This window comes from Anticarsia gemmatalis, chromosome 11, assembly GCF_050436995.1.
Source record: "Anticarsia gemmatalis isolate Benzon Research Colony breed Stoneville strain chromosome 11, ilAntGemm2 primary, whole genome shotgun sequence".
In the NCBI taxonomy this organism is placed as follows: Eukaryota; Metazoa; Arthropoda; class Insecta; order Lepidoptera; family Erebidae; genus Anticarsia; species Anticarsia gemmatalis.
Window position 1 is genome coordinate 11831818 of NC_134755.1, and position 22651 is coordinate 11854468.

The window sequence follows — 22651 nt, forward strand, 5'->3', positions numbered from 1 at the left end:
TGCAATTTGGACAGACAAAGTGGCATGTTGGCAAACATGTTGGCTATGCCGTTTTAAAATCACAATGACCTATATTTAAAAATTAATTATAATATACTTATTTTTCCAATTTAATTGAAGCCACAAAGCTTTAATGAAATTATAATAATCAGGACAGAAAAGCAGGACAACAAAACTAGTTCGCAAATGATAAACATATCTGACTGCACTTTGTACAGCTGTGGTGAACTAAAACATGAATCATAGTTAACTGTTCTAAACGAATAAAAACAAAAGTCCGTAATTATTTTTGTTAAGTTTATACAATTATTATAGTCTGTTGTCTACGACGGCAAAGACGAGTAGTGAGGTGCTTATTGCCGTGAAATAAATAAGGTAAGTATTCAGAACCTGTGTAGAGTCACTTTTTAAGATTAAGACATTAGCTAGTTTAAAAAAAATATATGTTGTTTAATTATTATTGCTTAGAAACTTTTTAACCTAAGGAAAATAATTAAAAGTATCTTTGTGATTAGTGGTTATCTTTGCCCTCTAGAGCGAGTTTTACAATTTATTTAAACAAATTTATGAACTTTACAACATCTTGTAAGAGTATTTTCCTCAAATGAAATACTTAAGTTTTATTTTTCAGAAAACATTATACGTTAGCAACTATGTATATATGTAGTGTGTAAACCTTTAGCTCGAATTTTACAATTTATGCAGATTAAAGAACTTTGTGTCGTTCAAAGTTTATTATTTAAGTTTATTCTTATAATTTTCCTCGAATAAATTAACGTAATTTTATCAGAAAGCATTAGACGTTAGCAACTAGAGCAACTAATCGCATTGGTAATACTAATTTATGAGCCTCAAGACTTAGTTATGCTCTGTCAACATGATTGATATTGGTTATTTTATCTTATATTTAGTGGAAATAAAACAAACCTGTACACTACAGTAACCGGCGGTCCCGTATAACAAGATGTACTAGGAACGCACCAAATGGCATCCTTAGATCTTTGCCTACTAAAAAGGTAAATAAATCTAGCTTTATTTCATCGTTGTAAAGAAAAAACATTGAAGATGATGAAATGTTGTATCGCATGATATAAATATTTATAGCCCTAGATAAATAAATTTCACCGCATAAAGTGATTATATCATGTTATCTTAAGCCTATGAATGAAACTAATAAAATGTTTAATTTATAGTGTGTTATTTTTACTTTAAAGTGATTTTTTTTATTTTAGGTGTTGTTTTTCTTATTATAACAGTGTCTGAATGTATTTAAGTCTTCCCGGATACATTTTAGATTAACTTATGAAAGTTTCTTTCTTTATCATGATTAACGACGATTTTTTATACTATTTTTTAAAAGTTAAGACCTTTGGCCAGGCCGAAAATTATATTATCATATTTACGCAATAATTGTAACGTTACGAAATTATATTTAGTATCTACCTGTTATCGGTTATTGTCTTATATCATTTCATTAACAAAGTTAATTAATCATGTGAAATATTACGTTTATACTACGAGTATAATCAGGTGATGTCACGTTGTTTGTCCGAAACCCTTTAATGACTTTGCCCTATCTTTGCTGATATCCGTTTTCGTGAAATATTTTTGACTTAAATTAATCCTCTATTAAATTATAAATAGTGTTGGTATCAGAATGATAAGCAGTTTCCAGCTGTTTACTAGATAGTGATGCGGTCACCAGTTTTATTTGTGACGCTAATTAATATTTCCGCTGAGGAAAAACAACGTATGGACACGCTATGCTCCCCTCGTGCAAAGATTACACTAATCTTTGCACAAAAGATTTGTGATAATGCACCTGTTGCTTAGGTCATTTAATGATACCTATCTGTTTCAAAACCATATCAAGCTTAAATATTATTGAATGTGGAGTCTACTTATTCACTAACATTGAGGGTTAAACTGTCACACATTATCGAAATTCGATGCTTTTACGAAACAGAAGGTGTGACAATAAGTCTTGCTTATCTCTAATAATAAAATTATTAAATTTGAATTCCAGCTCGCACTTCTATCTTCATTCGTACTACACTGTCATTGCACAGTGATAATGAAATATTAATTATAGGTACAGCAACAGATGCGATTATATGATAAGGAGAAAACACAAAAATAAATTATTTATACGTAGCTGTGGAGCTGATGACAATCTGACATCAAGATATAGGTAAATGACCGAATGTGCAGCGATAATGATTTTGTCTAGAAAGTTCTAGATCATAAACAGATAATGCAGAAATATTGCTGGCATGAATCTGAATAAGGAAAAAGCTCTCAAAAACAGATTAAAGGTTAACAAAACAATACGTACATTACATTATCATAATATGGAAGCCTAAGTGTCGTGCAAAGATTTGCATGTTTTGTGTTTTAAAAACCAAAATTCCCAGCGAATTAGAAGCTATTAGCGTAATTACTTATCTTACATTAAAATATTCGTAAAATATCATGAAAGAAAAGGTAACAGCCAAAACAATCATAAACAAACACAAATATGTTCAATAAACAATACGTAATCATATTTTGCATTGAAAACAAACACATTAGGCCTCATTAGCGTAAAAGTAACAACAAAGAAATTTGATTTAGATAATGAGGCAGGGACATAGGAACACGGGCATTATATAAGTTAAAACCAGACGTTGATCGTGACCCCAAGTTCATAGCTAAGATAGAGCCCTCCCGCGGTCCACTATCACGACGAGATGTGTATAGTATATACTGCTTGAGTTAAAACTAATCAGTTATATATAATGCCTGTGAGTAGTGAGAGCGGAAGCCATAAACTATTCGAAGTCTGCATCGCGTTTTTAAAAGTAAGTGGATGATTTGTATGAAATATAATGTTGATGTGTTCAAGTGAAATACGGTTATGTGTGTTATTTTTTGAGAATAATCAGTGTGGAAGTTTCGAGATGATAACGCGGGTTAATCATCTCTTTGTGTCTATTTAAAGATCTTTATGTTTTACTGACAATTAAAAAGATGGGAAGAGTTCTAGGATCTATAAGTTTTCTATGAATAAATTTTCTCTACAATGTCTACGATGAGAATGTGTCTAGGTATTATATGATAGTTTTCATTTACCTGGAAATTATTAAACAGCGGCTTGAAATATCTTTTCGTTAATCGAAAGATACCTATGCTTTTATTGAACGTCAAAAATTAAAATATATTTTCTATATTTGCTACGATCTGTTTTTCTAATGCCACGTATGAACTTGTACCTCGAAACGTCCACGAGCTGTGATAACAACGCGTTCAGAATTACCGATAAACGCCGCTATTGTCTTTAATAAGACGAGTATTAACTTAAGTAAATAAATAGAACTCTCAAAAAAACATTTTTCTCACGATCGTTATGGCTTAATTTGTTTAGCTTTTACAAACAGTAAAGTAGCTAATAGCTGTTAACACTAATGGTTTTTAAAGTTGTGGATTATACCTACTCGTACTATGATAATATTGGTTAATGTGTGATCCATTAAATTACTCTAGATAATAATAATAAATCCATTATTAAACTAGTGACAAAAAGGGGAATGTGAAAATATGTGATTTTAAAGTTTTTAATAAAGTAATAGGCATTATAGATACGTGTTGTGTCATGTCAAAGTTTAAAAGCAGATTTTAATAATCTTTAAACATTACAAATACTTTGAGGATTGTTTAAAAACATGCTATTTATATACTCAGCTACAACTAAATACTACTTATTGATGACATTATTTTAGCTTATACATAACTTTAAACTAAGTAATTCTGCGTAAAGTCAAATCTTAATTTATATAACATACCTAACTTTATGACACAATCTGATAAGAAATGACAAAAAAAATGGTGTTTCTTATGTTGTAGACCATACTGACATTACACTGACATAATATTTATACTATTCAGTGATAGAAGACTTCTGTCAGTGTATATGTTACTGTAAAACCCCGAACTGTGAATGACCCTAAGATTTACCAATTAAATGGTAGTAAAAGTTCGAAATAAAAGAATGATCGGACTTTTACCAATGAGAGTTGGTAAATCTTAGGTTTTACCGGAAAATTTTAGGATTTACCACAGTTCGGGCTTTTACAGTAACATATACACAGATAGTAGCTTTATTAAGATTAAGAAACTTTAGCTTTCGAGGACATTTATCTAAAACCTTTAAAACATACCCCCTTAATAAACATAATATCCAAATCTTTCACCAATAACCCTTGAAGTCGCGAAGTGACGTATAAGTTCACACACGTACTCGTCGGGAGTGCGTTATCTACGCGCGATACTCACCGAATATAACGGCTCGGCTGCGTCCAAATTGTTCAGTGTTATGTTCAGTGTCCTAGTATGAACAGTTACGTGCATACTATATAGATAGAACAACACCTTTTGTGTATAGGTAAGTGCTGATCAAATAAGTTTCGTGGAAAAATAAAAAAAGAAAATTCTAAATTTTTTTTTTCTATATTTCAAGTAAGTTAGGTTTTGGACTATTTAAGAATATGTTTTAAATAAATGAAAAGGCAACCAATACTACATATTTTAAAAAAAATTAAGAAAACAATTTATTTTTTTTTAATTTTCTAAACTTCTATAATTTCTTTTTACAATCGCAGCAAGCTCACTTAAAGCTCAGAAAGAGATATAATAACTACTACGGCTAACAGAACTTATTTTTTATCGCTAATAATCCTTAAAGAAAACATAGACAGAAATTAAAAGAAAAATGATATCTTAATCATTATTAAATGAGACGGATGGTGCAGTGGTTAAAGTAATCGGTAGGCCTCTCCGTAGATATGTGCGCCTTGAGAGTGTGTTATAACTTTACATACACATTTTCCATAACCATAATTCGTGAAATCTTAAAAGTAATTGATAGAAGACTTCTAGTAACAAGTAAAACTATTGCGAAGATTCAGTTAAATAATAAAATGACAATCTAATAGATACTGAAATTAGAACACGCTCTACAATTCAATGATATATTTAATTCACTATGTGCAATGTGTGTTAAAGGTTTAGGCAGACCAAACAAACTGTTTGTGGCTCACTGACATACAGCTCATACTTATATTTTAACGTAATTTAAACAAGAGGAGCTTAAGATCTCTTTTGACAAAAACTTACAATAGGGTTGACTAAAAAAATAACTAATTGCTTAATCTAAAGCTTGAGATGTTAGCTATTGACTAACATGAATTCATCAAAAAAATGTCTCAGATCCGTGTCTCTATAAAGAGATTTCCTAAGAAATATTCCTAAATTACGATAAAATTTAAAATTACTGCAATAAATATCTAAATGCTAGAGCCAACTAATAAATCAGTAGCAGTTTTTCTGCAAACGCACAGCTAATTCTTAGTTCTCAAGTAATCTCTACGTAATAATGTTTACCTCATAGGAGTCGGTGTAATAAACAGTAATGATACAGATATCATATTGTAAGCACGACGCTGAGCATCTCGATCATCTTGCATCATCTCCACAACACATCTCAAATACATTTTTATCATTATGTAAGCGAAATAAATTATCAAGTCGTGTGTAATTTTCATAATTTTTACATCGTTATTGACTCGTGGTAAGGTTCACTCATAAATCAGAGTCGAACAATAAGCGTTAATCCATACTAATATTATAAATGCGAAAGTAACTCTGCCTGTCTGTCTGTTACTTAATCACGCCTAAACTACTGAACCAATTTGCATGAAATTTGGTATGGAAATATTTTAATAACCGAAAATGGACATAGGCTACTTTATCCCGGGAAAATGACGGGAAAATTCAGGTGACGTCGAAGTCGGGAGTAAAAGCTAGTATATAAGAAGGCAAAATAATATAATCTGTAGGAAATTGGTAGAAAATAGTTTAAATTAAAATCTGTATTAATAAACTGGTGTCAAATTGGAGGCACGGCTTTGGAAACCCGTTTGACATACGGAAAAGGTACTTAAAACTATGTTTCCAAGTAGATACCAGTTTGTTAACAAGAATGTAAGCTTTAAAACTATTTTCTACAAATCTGCCGAGATTACTCCGGTGTAACAGCCGGTGTCGCTATAATACCACTCCCTTCGATTCTGATATCTTCTTTATATTTTAACTGTCATGCAATCTCTACCCATCTATTGCACCTTTTATTTCATTGTTTCATTCCACCCTACTGTTAGAGTAGGGTCTATCTAATATAAGTATAATAATATCTGCATTTATTTCTAATCTCGTCCGTGGGAAATTTGCGATACCCTAGATTTTATTTAAAATAGAATCTAGACACTAAAATGTTTTGTGAGTTATGGAGTCTTTGAAGTTATGTGGCGGGCGTTCTCTAAATATTTACTATTTACTTGCAAGCCCTATTGGTATGTTTACAAACAAACGGGTTATTTATTATAAATAGCAGATATGACTAACAAGGTTTCACAAATTTTCCCAACTTTTCTATGTCAACGAGCCTATATACTTACAACAGTCGCGACCCCTGCGTTGTGTTAATTATAAACAATTAATATTAACTAAACAAAGAACTATTATATGTACTATTATTCTGTAACTTGAATTCCTTTACTACAAGCCAATCTTTTTATTAATACGAGGAACATTTAAGATTTAGAAATGTAAATCTAAATTATTTTCGTAAAAGCTGTGTAAAGGTAATTTCAATATAATAATGCAAACATAAATAACTAGATAACAAACAAAGAAGGAGTAACAAACATAATAATTATTGTTAGTGAGAGTTTTTTGTTTTATGCAAAAATAGTTAAGGTCCTAGCGCACTTCCTTGAGGGACACCCATAACAACGTTCCCTAGAACAACGCGTAGTAAATACAAATCATTTACGTTTTTGCGTTGTATAAAAGTTTTGAAGGCGTTCAAACACCTTTGACTTTGCTAAATACAGATAGCAACTATAAAATACAACAACATGTCATTATCTCAAAAGCATATATGTAATCTACAGACCCACTATTCTATAAGAAGGATGGAATAGAAAGAGTATCTGTCTATTCAACAGCCTCAAATAAAAGCCTATGCGATAAGTAAGGATATGTATACAGTGAATTCTATTTAACCTTGACATAAACAGATGTTATGTGCCCTACAGTCGTTCTATGATAAAACAGTGTTTACCTGCTCCGGTCAAACGTGATGCAATCACTACGTTACGTACCTATTTATAATAACACTCATTATTATTTATATGTACAGACATATGCATCATTTGTTTTCACACTTATATTGTTGAATAAAGTAGATTTATTATCGAAGCTTTGAAACTTTCGCGTTGTGTTATAATAGTGTAAAGCAGTGGGCCTGCGACCCGGCCAGTGTAAGCTGCGCCGAAACGTCAGGCATTACAAGGTAAAATTAGCTTGTTCGTGTTAGTTCCTCTTTTCTTTTATATAATATACTTTTGTATATTAAATCTTACCGTGAATTAAAGAAGCGAATCTTAAAGCTCACTTTAAAAAAATGCATAAAATAGGTTTACGAAAATAGAAGAGCATTTTCAATTAATTTAAGGCATAGGTTATTCTTGTGTCTTGTAAATTTCTACCTTCAGTTAAGGTTTTTAGTTTACCAAAATAAGTGTACCCAACAGAGCATCTGTCAAAGACTACTTCACTTTTTCTCAAATAAAGTTTCAAATCTGAAGATGAGATAATTCTATCACTGATATCTGCTTCATATTTAACTGGAAAGACAGGCCTACTAATTAAGCTTTTTTTTTCTTTGTCTTAATAGACTTGCCATAGCAACCCCCCAATCGGCCTTCTTCAAGCCTTTAATCCATTTATCGGATGTTACTTACTTTAATTCTACAATAATGTACGTTGATAACACTATCAGGACATATTCTGATATGTTTTATTACTCATCCGGGACGTACATTTGATTGAAATTTAATGTCGATTAGCAAGAAATGTTAATCGATATTAAAAATAACAAATCACGTTGATAATATGACGACAAATTTGGGTCGTTGATTGAAATCAGATTTCATGTCTGCTATCTCAATTTTCGCACCTTCTAGTACGGATTTTAATTGACTTAATCATGTATTATTAACTTGTACTTAATCAACGTCTTGATCAGCTGGCGCCCTTGTTAATTAACACAGAAGTGTCATCGCTCTATTCAAGATTATCGTAGCAAGTGCAAGTCAACGACAGTTGCAGCCAAAGAAAAAAGGTCGTAGACTTTAGTGATTCCATGTATTTTTGCTTCGTTATCACTTTAGTCACAAACTCACAATTCATATTATAATGTAACGGGTCTTAAATGCGTGCCTGTGACCACGGGCGATGCAATTTAACCGAAACGTCGGGCAAAATAAGGTATGCCAAAATTCAATTCTTAATCGCATTGAAGACCCGTTACATATTAATATTATGTGTAATCGTTTGTCACTATTATTATTTAAGCCATTGGTCATTTTGCCAGACATTTAACAGGCGACTGATGATTCATCAGGTTGAATACTTTTGAAACCCCTTAAGTGATTATAGAACTCACCGCCTCTAGCAACACTATTGACCCCTGTCGTACGCATCTATAAATAATCCATTTAATTAATAAATTATTTTAATACCATATCAAGACATCTCAAGATATGTTACAATGTAGTCAATATGACATTCGATGTCTTTCACTCGTCTCTGTTGCGTAGGTCAGGACATTTACGACCACTGTAGAACGTTATGTCAGAACCAGCACCTACAATGTTACTACGTCATGTCTATCACGTAATCTAGGAGATAAACTTTAAAAGGAAACAATATAAACGCAGAAATAACATATTTACGAAGTTAAAGCTGCGCACAGGGTATGCGACTTACACCCACTCTTTTAGACTAATTCCTTCATTTCAAACTGAAAGCTGCAGAAACATAGTTTAACATAAGTTCTTTAATAACAAAAATGAATTAAAACATCACTAATTTTGTAAAAGCGGACAATTTATAAAATATTTCAGCTCGTAGAATTAGTAATATCTCGCACTTAGCCAGTGTGGTTTTTGACTAAAAGCTTAACCTTCCTTTGCCGATTGCAGACCCAACATTGCAAGTCTCTAATAAAGAATTAAGTTCTAAATCGGTTATTTTACTGATGTTTACAACTCTCATATGCTGTTCGGGTGGGATATCGTCTCTTTGCGTAGCCATACTGTACTTTCTTTGCTGTCTTACTTTATCATTTCTTTCAGTAATTCAGTTTTATGTATTATTAACGCAGTTGATGCAATAATGTACGTTACATAATCAACTACATAGTAACACATTTCCTTAAAAGATTAATTACCTAATCTCAAGTTAAATATGTGCATGAATGTTGTAATTTTTAATCAGATGACTGATTACTTTGATAAATCTGTAATTACTAGTGTAACCACTCAATTTTATTATAACGGAAAATATTGGTATATGAGTAGTATGCACCCTATGCCTAGTAACATATGCACTGAAGTAAATACAACTTGGAATATACCGGAATAAATTTTAAAAACTGTGTATAATTTCAAATGTAGCATTCGCGTAAACATGATTGGTATATAGTAGGCTTTTCTAGATGTTGTTCATTTTCTAAGTAACTACAAATCAAATGTTTTTTTTATCGTTTAATCCCTTTAGCCTTATTATTATCTACATTTATCTAAGAAAGTAATTCACGCCCAAAAATACAATACCACTGAAAGCGTTATCCTAAATTTTCTAGTCTTAGAAGTAGTAGCCCTACATATAAAGAAAATTAATTCGCGATTGTAGTTTTTTATCTAATACCTTATCGACTTTGACCATGGCATTTTATTAATGTATTTGTATTTAAACGGACTTATTTCGAAGTAATTACGCGAGTGAAATTTAAAAGTGTTTGTAGAAATTATGACGAAATAATAGCTATACTAATCGAAGTTTGTTAGGTTTTTAAAACAATATTTTTGCGCACGGTAAAAATTATCCATATTATCTGATAATTACATCGGTGAATCTGCCTGAAAGGACATAGAATACCTACTTCGAATAGTCATGATAACGGCTTCCTTTAGTCAACGAAATATTTTACGCAATGCTCTAAATTATATTTGCGTTTAACTACCTACTTATTCATCACTTTTCATCAAAACATGATAAGACTTTGCTAGTGATTAGATTTGCTTTGAAATACTGTAATAAGTTCATTGATATATATGCTTTCAATCGTCATTTACCAATTGCCAGGCTTTTACCATGAATCCCGTTTCAATGTCTTAATGACTCAAATTACCTGCTTTTATAGGTCTTTTTTTCTGCAATTTCTGTTGCACTATCTCTACTTTTTTCCATAATTTTAATGACTAACGTATCTTTATTAACTTCTATAACATTTTCAACTATTCTACCGTGCGTAAATTTAACCCAAAATTAACCTTCAAAATCAAATAATACAGTCGTGTCCGTGACAAATTTCTATAGCGTTACAATTTCTAGGTGTCGAGTTTAACAACGTAAAGATGGCTGACAAATATGCATATAACTTTGTGCCAGACAAAGAGGTAAAAATAAACGTTGAAGCAAAAAATAACTGCTATAATATTGCACCTGCTTTAACTACTACTGATATCCGTTTCGTTTTTAGGTTATTATTGTTTGTGAGCGTTTGTTAGAATTAGTAATAAAAAAAAAACACTTATGCTTCTCTCGCTTATGTTCTGATTTCGTCGAAGTTGTCTTGTCGAAACAAATTGTCGGATGACCACTTTATATTACAGACAATATGAGAGCTTTCTTAATAATACACGCTAATTAAAACTGTGTCATGCAACATACTACTTATACCATGTTTACCACTGCTTTAAATAGTTTTTTGATGTTGGAAGTTTTGAAGTTCGTATAGCTCTGCTGTTTTTTATGTATCATAGTAAAAACTGACCACATTATAACCATAAATTACGTATTTTATTTTTTTCTAAACCTAAGCTAACTTAGTACTTAAAGTTCGTATAGACTCAGTTCGAATTTAGAAAACAAATCAACTATAAAGCGTCCTGTTTAATTACAATCTATTCTAAATCCAATATGACATTCATTGCTTCTTATTTACAGGTTCTCGAGTCTCATACGACAGTGAACGGCGCAATGGACAAATCAAGCGGGAAAAATGAAAAAACGGCTGCGTCGTTGGACGAAGCGATGTTGTTATCTGGTAAGTGACGTCCTAATGACGAATATTCACAGCTATCTTAACAAAAATAGCAAATAATTACGTTCTCCTAGTATTTTTCCGCAACAAACGTGGCTTTTAAGACAATATAAGTGCTAAAATAATGTTTTTTCGTCTGTTTAATGATAAGTGTTATCCAATTAAGATTGGAGGCGTTGTTGATAGTAGACCACACCTATTAAGATCTCGTGATGTGTTTATCTTATGACAGTACCCAACATTTCACATGTTTGACTAGGAATTAACTCTAAATTTCGTCGTTCTAACTGTTGAGTAAGGGCACATTTACATAACGATACGTTTGACAAATCTGCCATATGATGACTTATATAAATGTATGAGCAAGGCCCAAAACTGCTTAAGGGAAGGTTCATATCTGACGAAACATGCGTCGCATATTATCGGTCGCGTAACGCCAGAACAGACAAATGTATAGAAAAACACTTGACCGTTCACAATCAACCGATGATGCGTCGTTGCGAATCCCATACTCTTTAGGCGCCCGACGCATCTTCCGTCAGATGTGAACCGTCCCTTACTTGCAATTCCTGGAAAATTTACAAAAGTAATGAATTACTTCATGAAGTCTTGTTTATTTATATGTAAATGGTTCAAGTATAAATACTAGATTGAATCTGTTCTAACAAGGGCTTCAATGTAGTGTAACACATTAGTTATCTTAACTGCTGATGTTATTGAGTGCGTGTGAACCGGGGTGTGTACATAGATCTATCTTAGTTTTGTTATGTAGAACTTATTTCAATCACTTTATTGTTGGGAAAATAGTAATTAATGATCGTTATAGTTGATTCTTTATAGATTTTAATTCAAGAATGACATTCTAAACCGGCTAGGATCACATTTTTTTCCGTTTTAGAAGATTGAACTTGATGTGGTTAGTTTAGTTGCATTTCGGAGGCATTGATAAAATCTAAAGGTTTTTGCACCGTAGGATAAAAAAAGATATTATTAGTATATTATGAGTAGATTTCTCATTAATTGTTGGAAAAAGTTCACCAATATAGCTCAATAACAAAAATGAAAATTGTAATGAGGATTTAAGATTAAACAATGACGTAATATCACAAACAATTTTAATTAGAAATAAAAATAAACTTCTTGGTATCCACGCCAATTACCATTAGGACTTAAACACTCCAAGTCTGGAACAATTTAGTTCATTAACTAACACAATGGAAATTAAGAGAACTGTTTTGTTCTGTCAACACGCAATTGAACAATTAATAACGCTGATTAACTAGACGTCTAAAAATATTTATGATTTTTAGTTATTTACTAGCTGACCCGCGCAACTTCGTTTGCGTCACATAAGAGAATGGGTCATAATTTTCCCCGTTTTTGTAATATTTTTTACTGGTACTCTGCTACTATTGGTCGTAGCGTGAAGATATATAGCCTATAGCCTTCCTCAATAAATGGGCTATCTAACACTAAAAGAATTTTTCAAATCGGACCAGTAGTTCCTGAGATTAGCGCGTTCAAACAAACAAACACACAATCAAACAATCAAACAAACAAACAAACTCTTCAGCTTTATAATATTAGTATAGATCATTCCATGAACTTTTTCATCAACTTTTTATTATGTGTTATAGACCGAAACAATTCGCTGTAATATTATTATTACGTATGGATAGGCAACACGTTGGTCCATCATTATTATTTTTATTTTTTATTCTGTACGAAACGCAATGCAAATTTCCTCGAAGCATGTAACTTATAATCAATTATGTATATATAGAAGTAACTTTGTGAAGGAATAGCCTGGTCTATTGACACACATGATCTCAAAGCAGTACGATCTATATAGATATCGTAGAATTGGGTCAGGCATTCTATACCATTGACACTTATTATAGAGCAAGGAACTGACTCACAAAGATAATAATTTCATTATGATGTAACAGCACAGCTGCAATTATGCGTTGTAACTACTGTACATATTGTAATTAGGTATCTTAGACTGATTATGTGAGCACTAGGATCATAAATTGTGGAAAAATTTAAAAGACATTATTTCGTAGCGGATTTGTTTGTTTCGTAGCACATTGTTTCAATTTCGTAGCATTCGTCGAGGTTAACGTAGCATTTCTATTTGCACCGTAGCACACCTTGCTACGTCAATACATGTTTGTGTTTCAACGCATCTTGATTTGTTCAAATCGTGGCAATATCATGAATTAAACTCTGTAAAGAGGAAATTGTGCTATCACATTCAGTTTTATTCAAGGTAAATTCCGAAATCTATATATTGATAAACTTATTGCCTATTCAGATTTGATTGTACGTCAATGCAGTGCCTTTGAGTAATAAAATAAATGATTTTATTATAGTAAGATAACCTACGTTATAACAATATTGTTATTTTTTACTTATCTGCGAGAAACGAACTAATAACCTAGCGTGACTTTATTCACGGATGAATTGCGAAGGTGAAAGTCTTATGACTGGACCAATATAATTAAGAACAAAGAAAATTGCACGTAATATTAATTAAAGACAAGACAAAGGTAACCTTTTTTCTCGTTGGTACAAAGCCTAATGTCATGGGAACAATTCCTAGAACAAAATGGTTTTGTATTAATTTTTCATAGATCGTGTTTGAAAAATATCAAATTTTTAAAATAGCGCTTTGTATTGACTAATAACAAATTATTTGAAGGCTTAGAAAAAATAAAATAAGAACTACACACAATGACATGTTGTCGCGAAATTTTAATTGAAATACATTTCTAATAAACAATTTTGCAAGTAATAAACATAATAATCCGTGCTCAATATGAAGTGAGATAGCGACGACCCGTCACTATCGTAACGACACAAATCTGCAATAATTATACCATTATCTGATAGTTAACCTCCTGTCAAATCATGCCTCCTCTAGTATTGAAGGCGTGATAACTTTATCAACATAGTTTTGGTTTCTTTTAACAAAATAACCGGAATAAGGATACCTTGAGCTAAGAACTCTTTTGCAAATCAACGAATCCACCAACAGACTTGAAATGAGTATTTTCAATGCCTTAATATTTGATCATGACAAAAGTCCCGATTTAAGGATACCTTGAGCTACAAAGATTTTTACAAATCTAGGAACAGACCTGAAATTAGTATTTTTAATGCACTAATAATTGATTTATGTAAAAATAGAATTATATTAAATACATTTACATTTGGTTTTTAAAGCGAATCAGGCAAACTACCAAAGTCCGAGCGGCAGGATTCTAAGGACCATTACATATTTTCCTTTTTAACATTGCTACTGAAAAGCATTAAAATATATACTTTTATTATATTCGTTTGTTTATTCGTTTTTATTGCCCATATTTTAACGTTATCGCGAACGTTGTTTTTCAGGTTTTCCCCCCTATATGTAAGTCTTAACATTGTATTATGTCATGCGCTGAATACAGTTCAATTTAAACAGTCGTGAATCAATTAAGTCAATCAAGACGTAGGAATTCTCACAGCAATTCTGAAACTAAGTAATAAAGCTCTATGATAAACTGTTTTTGCAGAATCTTGTTAATCAACTTGTACAATTGTACATAAGTACAACCACTTATGTTTTTATTAGCTCTCAGAATTCTTCATCATTCAGTATCATTGTCAACAAATGCTACTAAAAAAATATTCTTTCTTGATTAACCAGTCGTTTATTTTTGACCTACTTTATTTCAGTCTCGTTAAATATTATTTCTATATACTACTTCTAATTTTCGGTAACACGTGTTTTCTAAAAAAATATTATCACTGTTTACTTAAGTATCACGTTTTACAGAAACATTATAATAAATTATAAATTATTTTTCTTCGCAAATATTGTTTAAAGGTAAACTGGTAACGCGTTGTACCAACAGCTTACGTAATTAGGGAAGCCCCAGCGAGATGAACATCAAGATAAGATTCATTGTGTACATTAGAGTTATGTTATAATATTATTATAATGTAAGTGTCGTATAATATGAACGATAACAGTATCTTCGTTAGATCTTGAAGAAAGTGACGTTGTTATGGAAATACTTTACCTTTACACTAATTCATAATCAGACATAACTTCTCACTGGTTGCAGCTGAATACCATTTTTATGTGGAGCGACTGCTTACCGGACCTTTAAACAACTTGTTATATTAAAATTAAAATTTTACAGAAAAGAAAATAAACACCTAACGGATAATGGCAATAAAAAGTTGAAGAGTTCAAATTCAAACAATATGCAAAATGCCCTTGTTTAACACAAACACAATCAAAATATTGAAATTAAAACCAGCTACATCCAAAATACCAATTGAAAGTCTCTACTTCATTTTAATGGACTCCTACGAATACATCATTCTTTCTGTCACAAATCTATCTTTACCTGCGATATCCAAAACAACCGATTATGCTTTGAAATCTATTACATAAATATCTTAAACTGAATTATTAACCTAAATCTTCATTTGTGTGCAGGTTTCGGCATCTACAACGTGCTGCACATGTTGATGTCGGGCGTGATCCTGATGGGCATGATCATGCAGAGTTTAGCGCTCGGCTACATCCTGCCGGCCGCGCAGTGCGACCTCGAGCTCACGCTGCAGCAGCAGGGCTGGATCTCCGCTATACCGTTCTTGGGTAAACAACCTTTATTTACTAAACGGCTGACTCTCTTAAAGGTCTCTCCACGCGCGATTGCAACCAGCGCCGAAACGTTAAGCATTTTAAGGTAAAGTGCGTGTTCGCGTCAATTCCCATATTCTGTTATACATGAATGGTTGTTCCTTATTGATACTACGCATTTTCGAAATTCTGGGGAATAGTTTTTCTCCCAATGTTATCAAAAGGAAAGCTAATTTTATCGAAATTTTAGCTCATTCTAATTTCATAGAATAAGTGGAAGTTTCGAACTTGATAAGAAAAGGACTCACCAAATTAAAGCTTTTACAATTTTTGTCATCATCTTTTATAATCATCGTTACAGTATTCTATAATAATCTCTTCTTCTTCTCGTTTCCAGCGATCATCCTAACCTCTTACTTCTGGGGTTGGCTGGCGGACACACAAGGCAGGAGACCTGTCATGTTGTTCTCTATGCTGATCTCCGCTATACTCTCCGCGTTCGCCAGCTTCGCACCGGAAGTCGTCTCCTTCGGGATACTGGTGTTCTTCTCGGCTGTGTTGTAAGTATCTATAAAAGACTCTCGTTAATTGTCTACGGATCATTTATCTAGTCTTAGTAAAAATAATATTGGCGATCGATATTTTGCCACAGCCATTATACACCAAGCGACATATAGGAAGTTGTTTCTCGTGCCATGAATGACACCCATTGCCGTAGTATGATAATGATACTTTGATTTGCTTCAAATGCTAGTTTGACAGTCTACCAAAATAAAAAAAAATATATATTGTCAAAATTCCAAACTTTACTATTCTTTTAAAATATAGTTAAATACCTTATTGTAACCATGTTTAAAATCTTTTTCAGCATGGCCGGATCATCAGCTGTGGCATACACATACTTGGGAGAGTTCAACAACCTCCGTCACAGAGACAAGATGGTTGCCTTCGGATCTTCCTTCGTTGGAATTGGAACCGTCATTCTGCCATGTAAGTCAGTCCAAAAAGGACTCTAATATTGTAAAACTACTCTAATATAGAATATTGATGAAATAATGTACTACGAAATAAAATCTTAATTTTAGTTTGTCCCACTCGAGTACATAAAAGAACTAAACATCAAACTTTTGCTCTAACAATATAACTAGGCGTTAACGATAACAAATATTAACTCACTAGAGGTCACCCGCGTGGAAACCTAAAAAAGTAGCTTATATGTTATGCTGGGTCTTCAGCTACCTACGAGTATATACCAAATTTCATCGTAATCGGTTCCATAGCATTGGCGTGAAAGTGTAACAAACATCCATACATATACTTATTTCTGATTTCCTTTTTATAGGTGTATCCTGGTTAATTCTGCCCCTTGACTTCGCCTACGATATCCCGTTCCTGGGTATCGCATACCGTCCCTGGAGACTCCTCGTGGTGGCGTGCGCGATTCCTTTCGCCGTCGGCACCGTGATGCTGATGTTTGCCCCGGAAAGTCCCAAGTATCTGTTCGCGATTGGTCATCATGAGGTCGCTTTGGATGTTGTCAAGAAGATGTATGCTAGGAACTCGAAGCAACCTGCTGAAAGCTTCCCTGTGAGTATTAAAGCTTGATACTTGTTAATTCCTAAAAGAATTACGTAATTTCGTTTTGACTAGACTGTTTATTTTTGCAAGGACATTCGTAGGTTAGCTTTGCGTAGTAGTTAAATGTACCTTAACATGGTAACCTCAACATCTTAATTTAATAAACACACCCAGTTTCATAGTGACTTTCTTTTCGTAAAAATTCTATCCTAGAAATATTTAATTGTCCACAATAATAATATAATGAATATTCTCATTTTCCAGATCAAATCCCTGATAGTGGACAATCAGACCACAAAGACCACGACCAGCCGGGGTGCTACTGCTGTATGGCAGTCCATGAAGGAGCAAACCATTCCTCTGTTCAAGCCGCCACTACTACCCTGGACTGCTTTGACCTGCTTCGTGCAGTTCGGCATCTTTGCCACGTAAGTTAACAAAATCAATTTACATGCACAGTATGCACCTTAACTTCATCTAAATCCAATCTATCCCGCTGTGTTGACCAGAGGACCTAAAACTACGGTTGGGAAAAACGTAATTTCATAAAAAAATCTATCTGTTTTTGACTTCAGAAATAACATTATATAATGTAGTTACAAATATTTTTTTTTTTTACTTTTTACTTTAAAAATATTTTTGCTCGATACCGGTTTTTGTTTTTGTTAAAATTTTTGATTATGACCTCTTTCTACTCTATTTTGAATCGGAGTAGGCAGTATCGGTATCAGATATTCTTGAATAATAGTTCAACCGACATTTTACGACTAATGTAATGGAATTAAACGAAATTGTTTTGTTTTGCATGTGATCACTGAACGTTAAAACTTCTCTAAACCTGTTATATGGTTGAAGTTTCGAAGCGATTTTGATATTTTATTCAACTAATTTCTTTATCGGTATCTAGTAACATCTAGCCCTCATAAAAACCTTTTCTTATAATTGTCTTGTATATTTTCAGTACCAACGGCTTCTACGTATGGTTCCCGTCCATCCTGAACTCTCTGGCGAACCACGGTGATGGTGAAGAAACCAGGATCTGTGATGTACTCGACGCTAACAAGAACCTTGCTAACAACGGCACAATGGTAAGTTTCTAGTCATTCGTAGATTTTATTTTGCGCTTTTAACTATTTATTTATTCCTAAAATACTATTTTATCCACGTTTTGTAATCCAAAAATAACGATCAACTCATTTAAATCATAAAATAGTTTTGTATTTTAACGGGTTTAGAAAATACCTATATATCATGTAAACTTGTTCTTGTTATTATTACTGTACCTATATCTTGATAGCTTGCTTACAAAATCATATACGTGCGTCGATTATGATTAACTAAAACATTCCACCTATTTAGAGACAATATTTTCCATCAATTAATATATACCACGGCACTATATTTGTTTCTTTGCGTCAACAATTAATATAACGCCTACAAACAAAATCATAACACACAACCTTTCCTTACAGCTGTGCGACGACACGATCCACACATCGACATTCGAGCGTTCAATCTACATCGGCCTGGTCTTCTCCTCCATGTACATCATCGTGGGCTTCCTCGTGGACTACGTGGGCAAGAAGGTCATCATCGTAGTGATACTCTTCGTCACCGGCTGCTGTGGTATTGGCGCCCATCTGGCCTACAACCAGCAACTCGCCGTGGTCCTGTTTGCGATATTCCAAATGTCTGGAGCTTGTATTGGTTTGATGAATGCGGTGGCCGTTGAGCTGTTCCCTACTAAGTATAGGTGAGAAATGTTAAGATTATTTAATTAAAGTTAGTCTATCAATTCGTATGTGAAATATAGCACTACTACTACTACTATGAAGCAATCAAGTAGTAGGGTTATTTGATGTATCGAAAGTTAACCTTAGTCGCATGGATTAAAACTAATTTGGCTTTTAAGAATTCTTTACCGTAGTGTTATTAAACCTTGATGATATACTGACATATTAATATGTCGAGTATTTTTGACTTTATTTAAAAATGAAATAATCCTCTTTCAACGATCTTATCTTATTTTATCTTCTGGATTTCTTCTAATGTGTGGAAGCGAATGATGCAAAAGAAATTTGTAAAGATCGTACCAAAAAACTTTCTTTAGTCTCTGCCTCCCCCTATAGAAAAAAGGCGTGACTTAATGTATGTATGTTTCAATGATCTTTTTATTATGTTATTTATTTTATAATCTACTTTTACAGAGCTATGGCAATCTGTCTGTCCATGATGATGGGACGTGTTGGCTCCATGGTGGGTTCCAACCTCATCGGTCTGTTCCTTGACGTCAACTGCGGCGCCGGCTTCTACATGTTCGGCTCTATCATTATAGGTAAGGGTTTAAATGAAATTTAATATGTGTTGCTTTACCACTACACAATGCTTTGAAAAATTGTTTGAGAAATATCTTTAAGAAACAACACATTTATGAACAAAGGAATTTTAGCTTTGCCCTATCCCTCTAGCTAGACTTTCATCCAAGATAATTTTAATTAATTCTAATTTAATATTTCTCTTTCCAGTGAACTCACTATTCTGCCTAACACTGCCGAGGAAAAAGGAGGTATCTCCTGAGAAGAAAGTCATCATTGAATCAACGCAGAACGAGACCCACGAACCGGTATGAAGCGGTTAACACCGGTTATTGGAACTGGACAGAACTAGATCATTCTGTTGAACGATGAACGAGAATGTATGAACAAAATACTCTGACATTAGTACTCGCGTACATTTTCAATGTAATTTAAGTATTTATTTATTAAATTAAAGCTGTGTTCATAGAAAAACCCAAGTACAAAACTGCGATGAGACGCGATATACTTATCAATCGCAGCGCTGGAAATCGCGATTGCGATTACTTACCGAAATGCCGCCTGCTCTTATAGTTTGTTAATTATACATGAGACCGCAAGATAATATATGTAGTGTAATATATCGCAAGACTAAGCGATTCATATTTGTAATTCTTGGGCCGCATCGTGGTTTTGAATTTGGGCCCATAAAGTAACAGATTTTTGAGGGTTATACTCACCGAGATTTTTACTGATGAAACCAAAAACAAAGAATAATAAGTACACAACCAAATATGACCAAAGCTGTGACTATATGTATACGTATGTAAATAAGTATTATATAAAATTATTTTTAAGTAGGTAATAATAGTTTAGGTAAACTAATTTTACTAACATCGAAAGGAAGATAGCAAGTTACGAGAGAAAATCTAATTTTGTTGTGCCAGATGCAAAAATATTAAAAATAGTTCTGAAAATGTAGATAGAACTCAAATTCCCGGATACGTAGGTCAATTACCTTATGATAAGAGTATATTGTAATTTGCACCAAAAAAATACTCTTTGCTAAGGCAGGAATTTGTGAAAATACCCTGTCGTTTAAAATGTGCCAAATAAAATTACTCAAAATGTTTTTAACAATCAATAAAAGTTTTGTTATTAAAATCAGCTTTTTTACTTAATTGTTAACCCAAAACCACACTTTAATTTTCAATCATTTATTATTTAACATTTGTTCCAAAAAAAATACAGTTTGTATTGTTATATTGTTTATCTTTACTAACGCCACCTAGCGGCAATATAAGATCACCAAATTAAACAAGAAGGATTCTTACATTCTGATACCTAACTGTTTAAAATTCTATAATAATAAAACGGAAACACAGGTACACTCCAATTCTTATTCATTGACTGGCTGGTTTATCCCGTGATTAGATAACAAGTACACTTGATTCACAACAAAGTTATCAATGAGAACGGTGACTCAACGTCGTGAAGTGCCCATTCAACTAAAACCCAACTTGTTGCTCTGCGCAGAACAAGTGCGCACTAACATAACCTCAAATTTCCACATTGGGCAGCTACAGTCAGCTACTGAAAATTACAGTTCCGCCTTACAGGAATACTTGGTATACTGAAGCCGTTAAATTCCGCCCTATACAGCGGAAGTCGAAGGTTTTCTACTTCCGTGAAACCTGGAGGAGGGCAGGAAAATTTCAGATTTGTGGGCGGCGGTACCAGGGTAGCAAGGAACCGAAGAGATAGCGCGGTGCCCGTAGCGCGGGAAGACTGGCGCAGCGTAGTGCGCATGTGTGGAATATATTATCTTGGGGTAAAACGTGGGTGGACGGGGAAGGGTGAAACATTGATTTTTGCAGCCCCTCAGCAAGAACATGGAGTAGAAGTAACAATGGATGTTACTTGCTCGTAATCCCCTTTTTTATTAATTCTCAGTAATAAGAACTCTGTGCAATTTAATATGATTACTGCACTCATGAGGTCACTCTACAAAACCACTTACTTATCAAATACTTGTTGACAAACTAATTACGTAAGTTTCTCAGACACGGGCTTACCCCAGCGCTATTAATTAAATAATACCCACTTCAATTTTATAACAACAGATAATATTATCCGAAGTTGTACTGTACAGTAATTTATATGTGACTAGAGTTTACCCGGAATTCTTGAAGACATAGCTTCACTATTATCCTAGCTCTATGTCGCATAGAATGGAATGTCGTTCGCTCCTCGCGTTCTTGTGCGCCTAGTAACTTAGATGTCGGGGAAACGTTTGTGAAAACATGTCAAGCGTTTTCCCAAGCGGAAATTAATTTTCCAATGCTGGAAAACGGAGAAACGATGCTCTATTAAACTAAATTACTTTAATTATCATAATTTAAGAGCAATTTAAAACTTATATTTTCTGCTCTATGTCTAGAGAAAATAACATTGTTGGACAAAAGTAACAATGAAAAAATGTTTTCACGAAAACTCTACACTGCGTCTGAAGGAAAACAGTCAAGATCTTGTCATATGACGTCCACAGCGTGTTCTCGATTTCAAATAGTGGACAGATCCGCCATTTTCGTGATATTTACCAGGAGAATATGAACTATGAAGAGGTTATTGATTTTCCACGACGCGCCAGAGAGGGACAGTTGCCACCCCCGCTTTCCCTACTTGCGAGAAAGGGATGGATAGTGTCTGTTTGTCCTCGACTCACCCCAACCCCGCAAGACGTAGTCAGCTGATTTCATTCAATGTAGCGAAAGTAATTCTGACGCGTGCTGGATGGAATAAGATACGATTATTATGTTAGTGATTGCATTGATATTAAATAAAAGAAACATCTTAAATAATAAATTAAAGCAACTTTTTTAAAGAACAGTTTTATTATAGCTCAAGAAAATTCACGTCTGTTTTCGC

At 33.3% G+C, this 22651-nt stretch overlaps 1 protein-coding gene across 4 annotated transcripts; it reads left to right on the plus strand.

The window, feature by feature from the left end:
- The first annotated feature begins 356 nt into the window (after window positions 1-356).
- Window positions 357-20887, plus strand: LOC142976627 (synaptic vesicle glycoprotein 2C-like). 4 transcript variants are annotated; one of them, XM_076120087.1, is made up of 11 exons: window positions 357-375; window positions 11113-11212; window positions 15705-15866; window positions 16249-16411; window positions 16720-16841; window positions 17194-17438; window positions 17694-17857; window positions 18391-18517; window positions 18902-19182; window positions 19637-19764; window positions 19955-20887. In XM_076120087.1, exons 2-11 carry the CDS (start codon window positions 11146-11148, stop codon window positions 20056-20058), a joined length of 1563 nt encoding a protein of 520 aa, XP_075976202.1. In that variant the 5' UTR covers window positions 357-375; window positions 11113-11145; the 3' UTR covers window positions 20059-20887. The 4 variants fall into 4 exon arrangements, with proteins under 4 accessions (XP_075976202.1, XP_075976199.1, XP_075976201.1 ...); XM_076120084.1 differs by lacking the exon at window positions 357-375 and adding an exon at window positions 2763-2840; XM_076120086.1 differs by lacking the exon at window positions 357-375 and adding an exon at window positions 4299-4420.
- Window positions 20888-22651: the final 1764 nt, after the last annotated feature.

Excerpts from the sequence above, each read along its gene's own strand:
- LOC142976627 (XM_076120084.1), top strand. The coding sequence starts at position 2,778 with ATGCCTGTGAGTAGTGAGAGCGGAAGCCATAAACTATTCGAAGTCTGC. Across the intron at positions 2,841-11,112 it reads TCTGCATCGCGTTTTTAAAA|GTTCTCGAGTCTCATACGAC; the intron begins GTAAGTGGATGA and ends TCTTATTTACAG. Across the intron at positions 17,858-18,390 it reads CAGTTCGGCATCTTTGCCAC|TACCAACGGCTTCTACGTAT; the intron begins GTAAGTTAACAA and ends GTATATTTTCAG.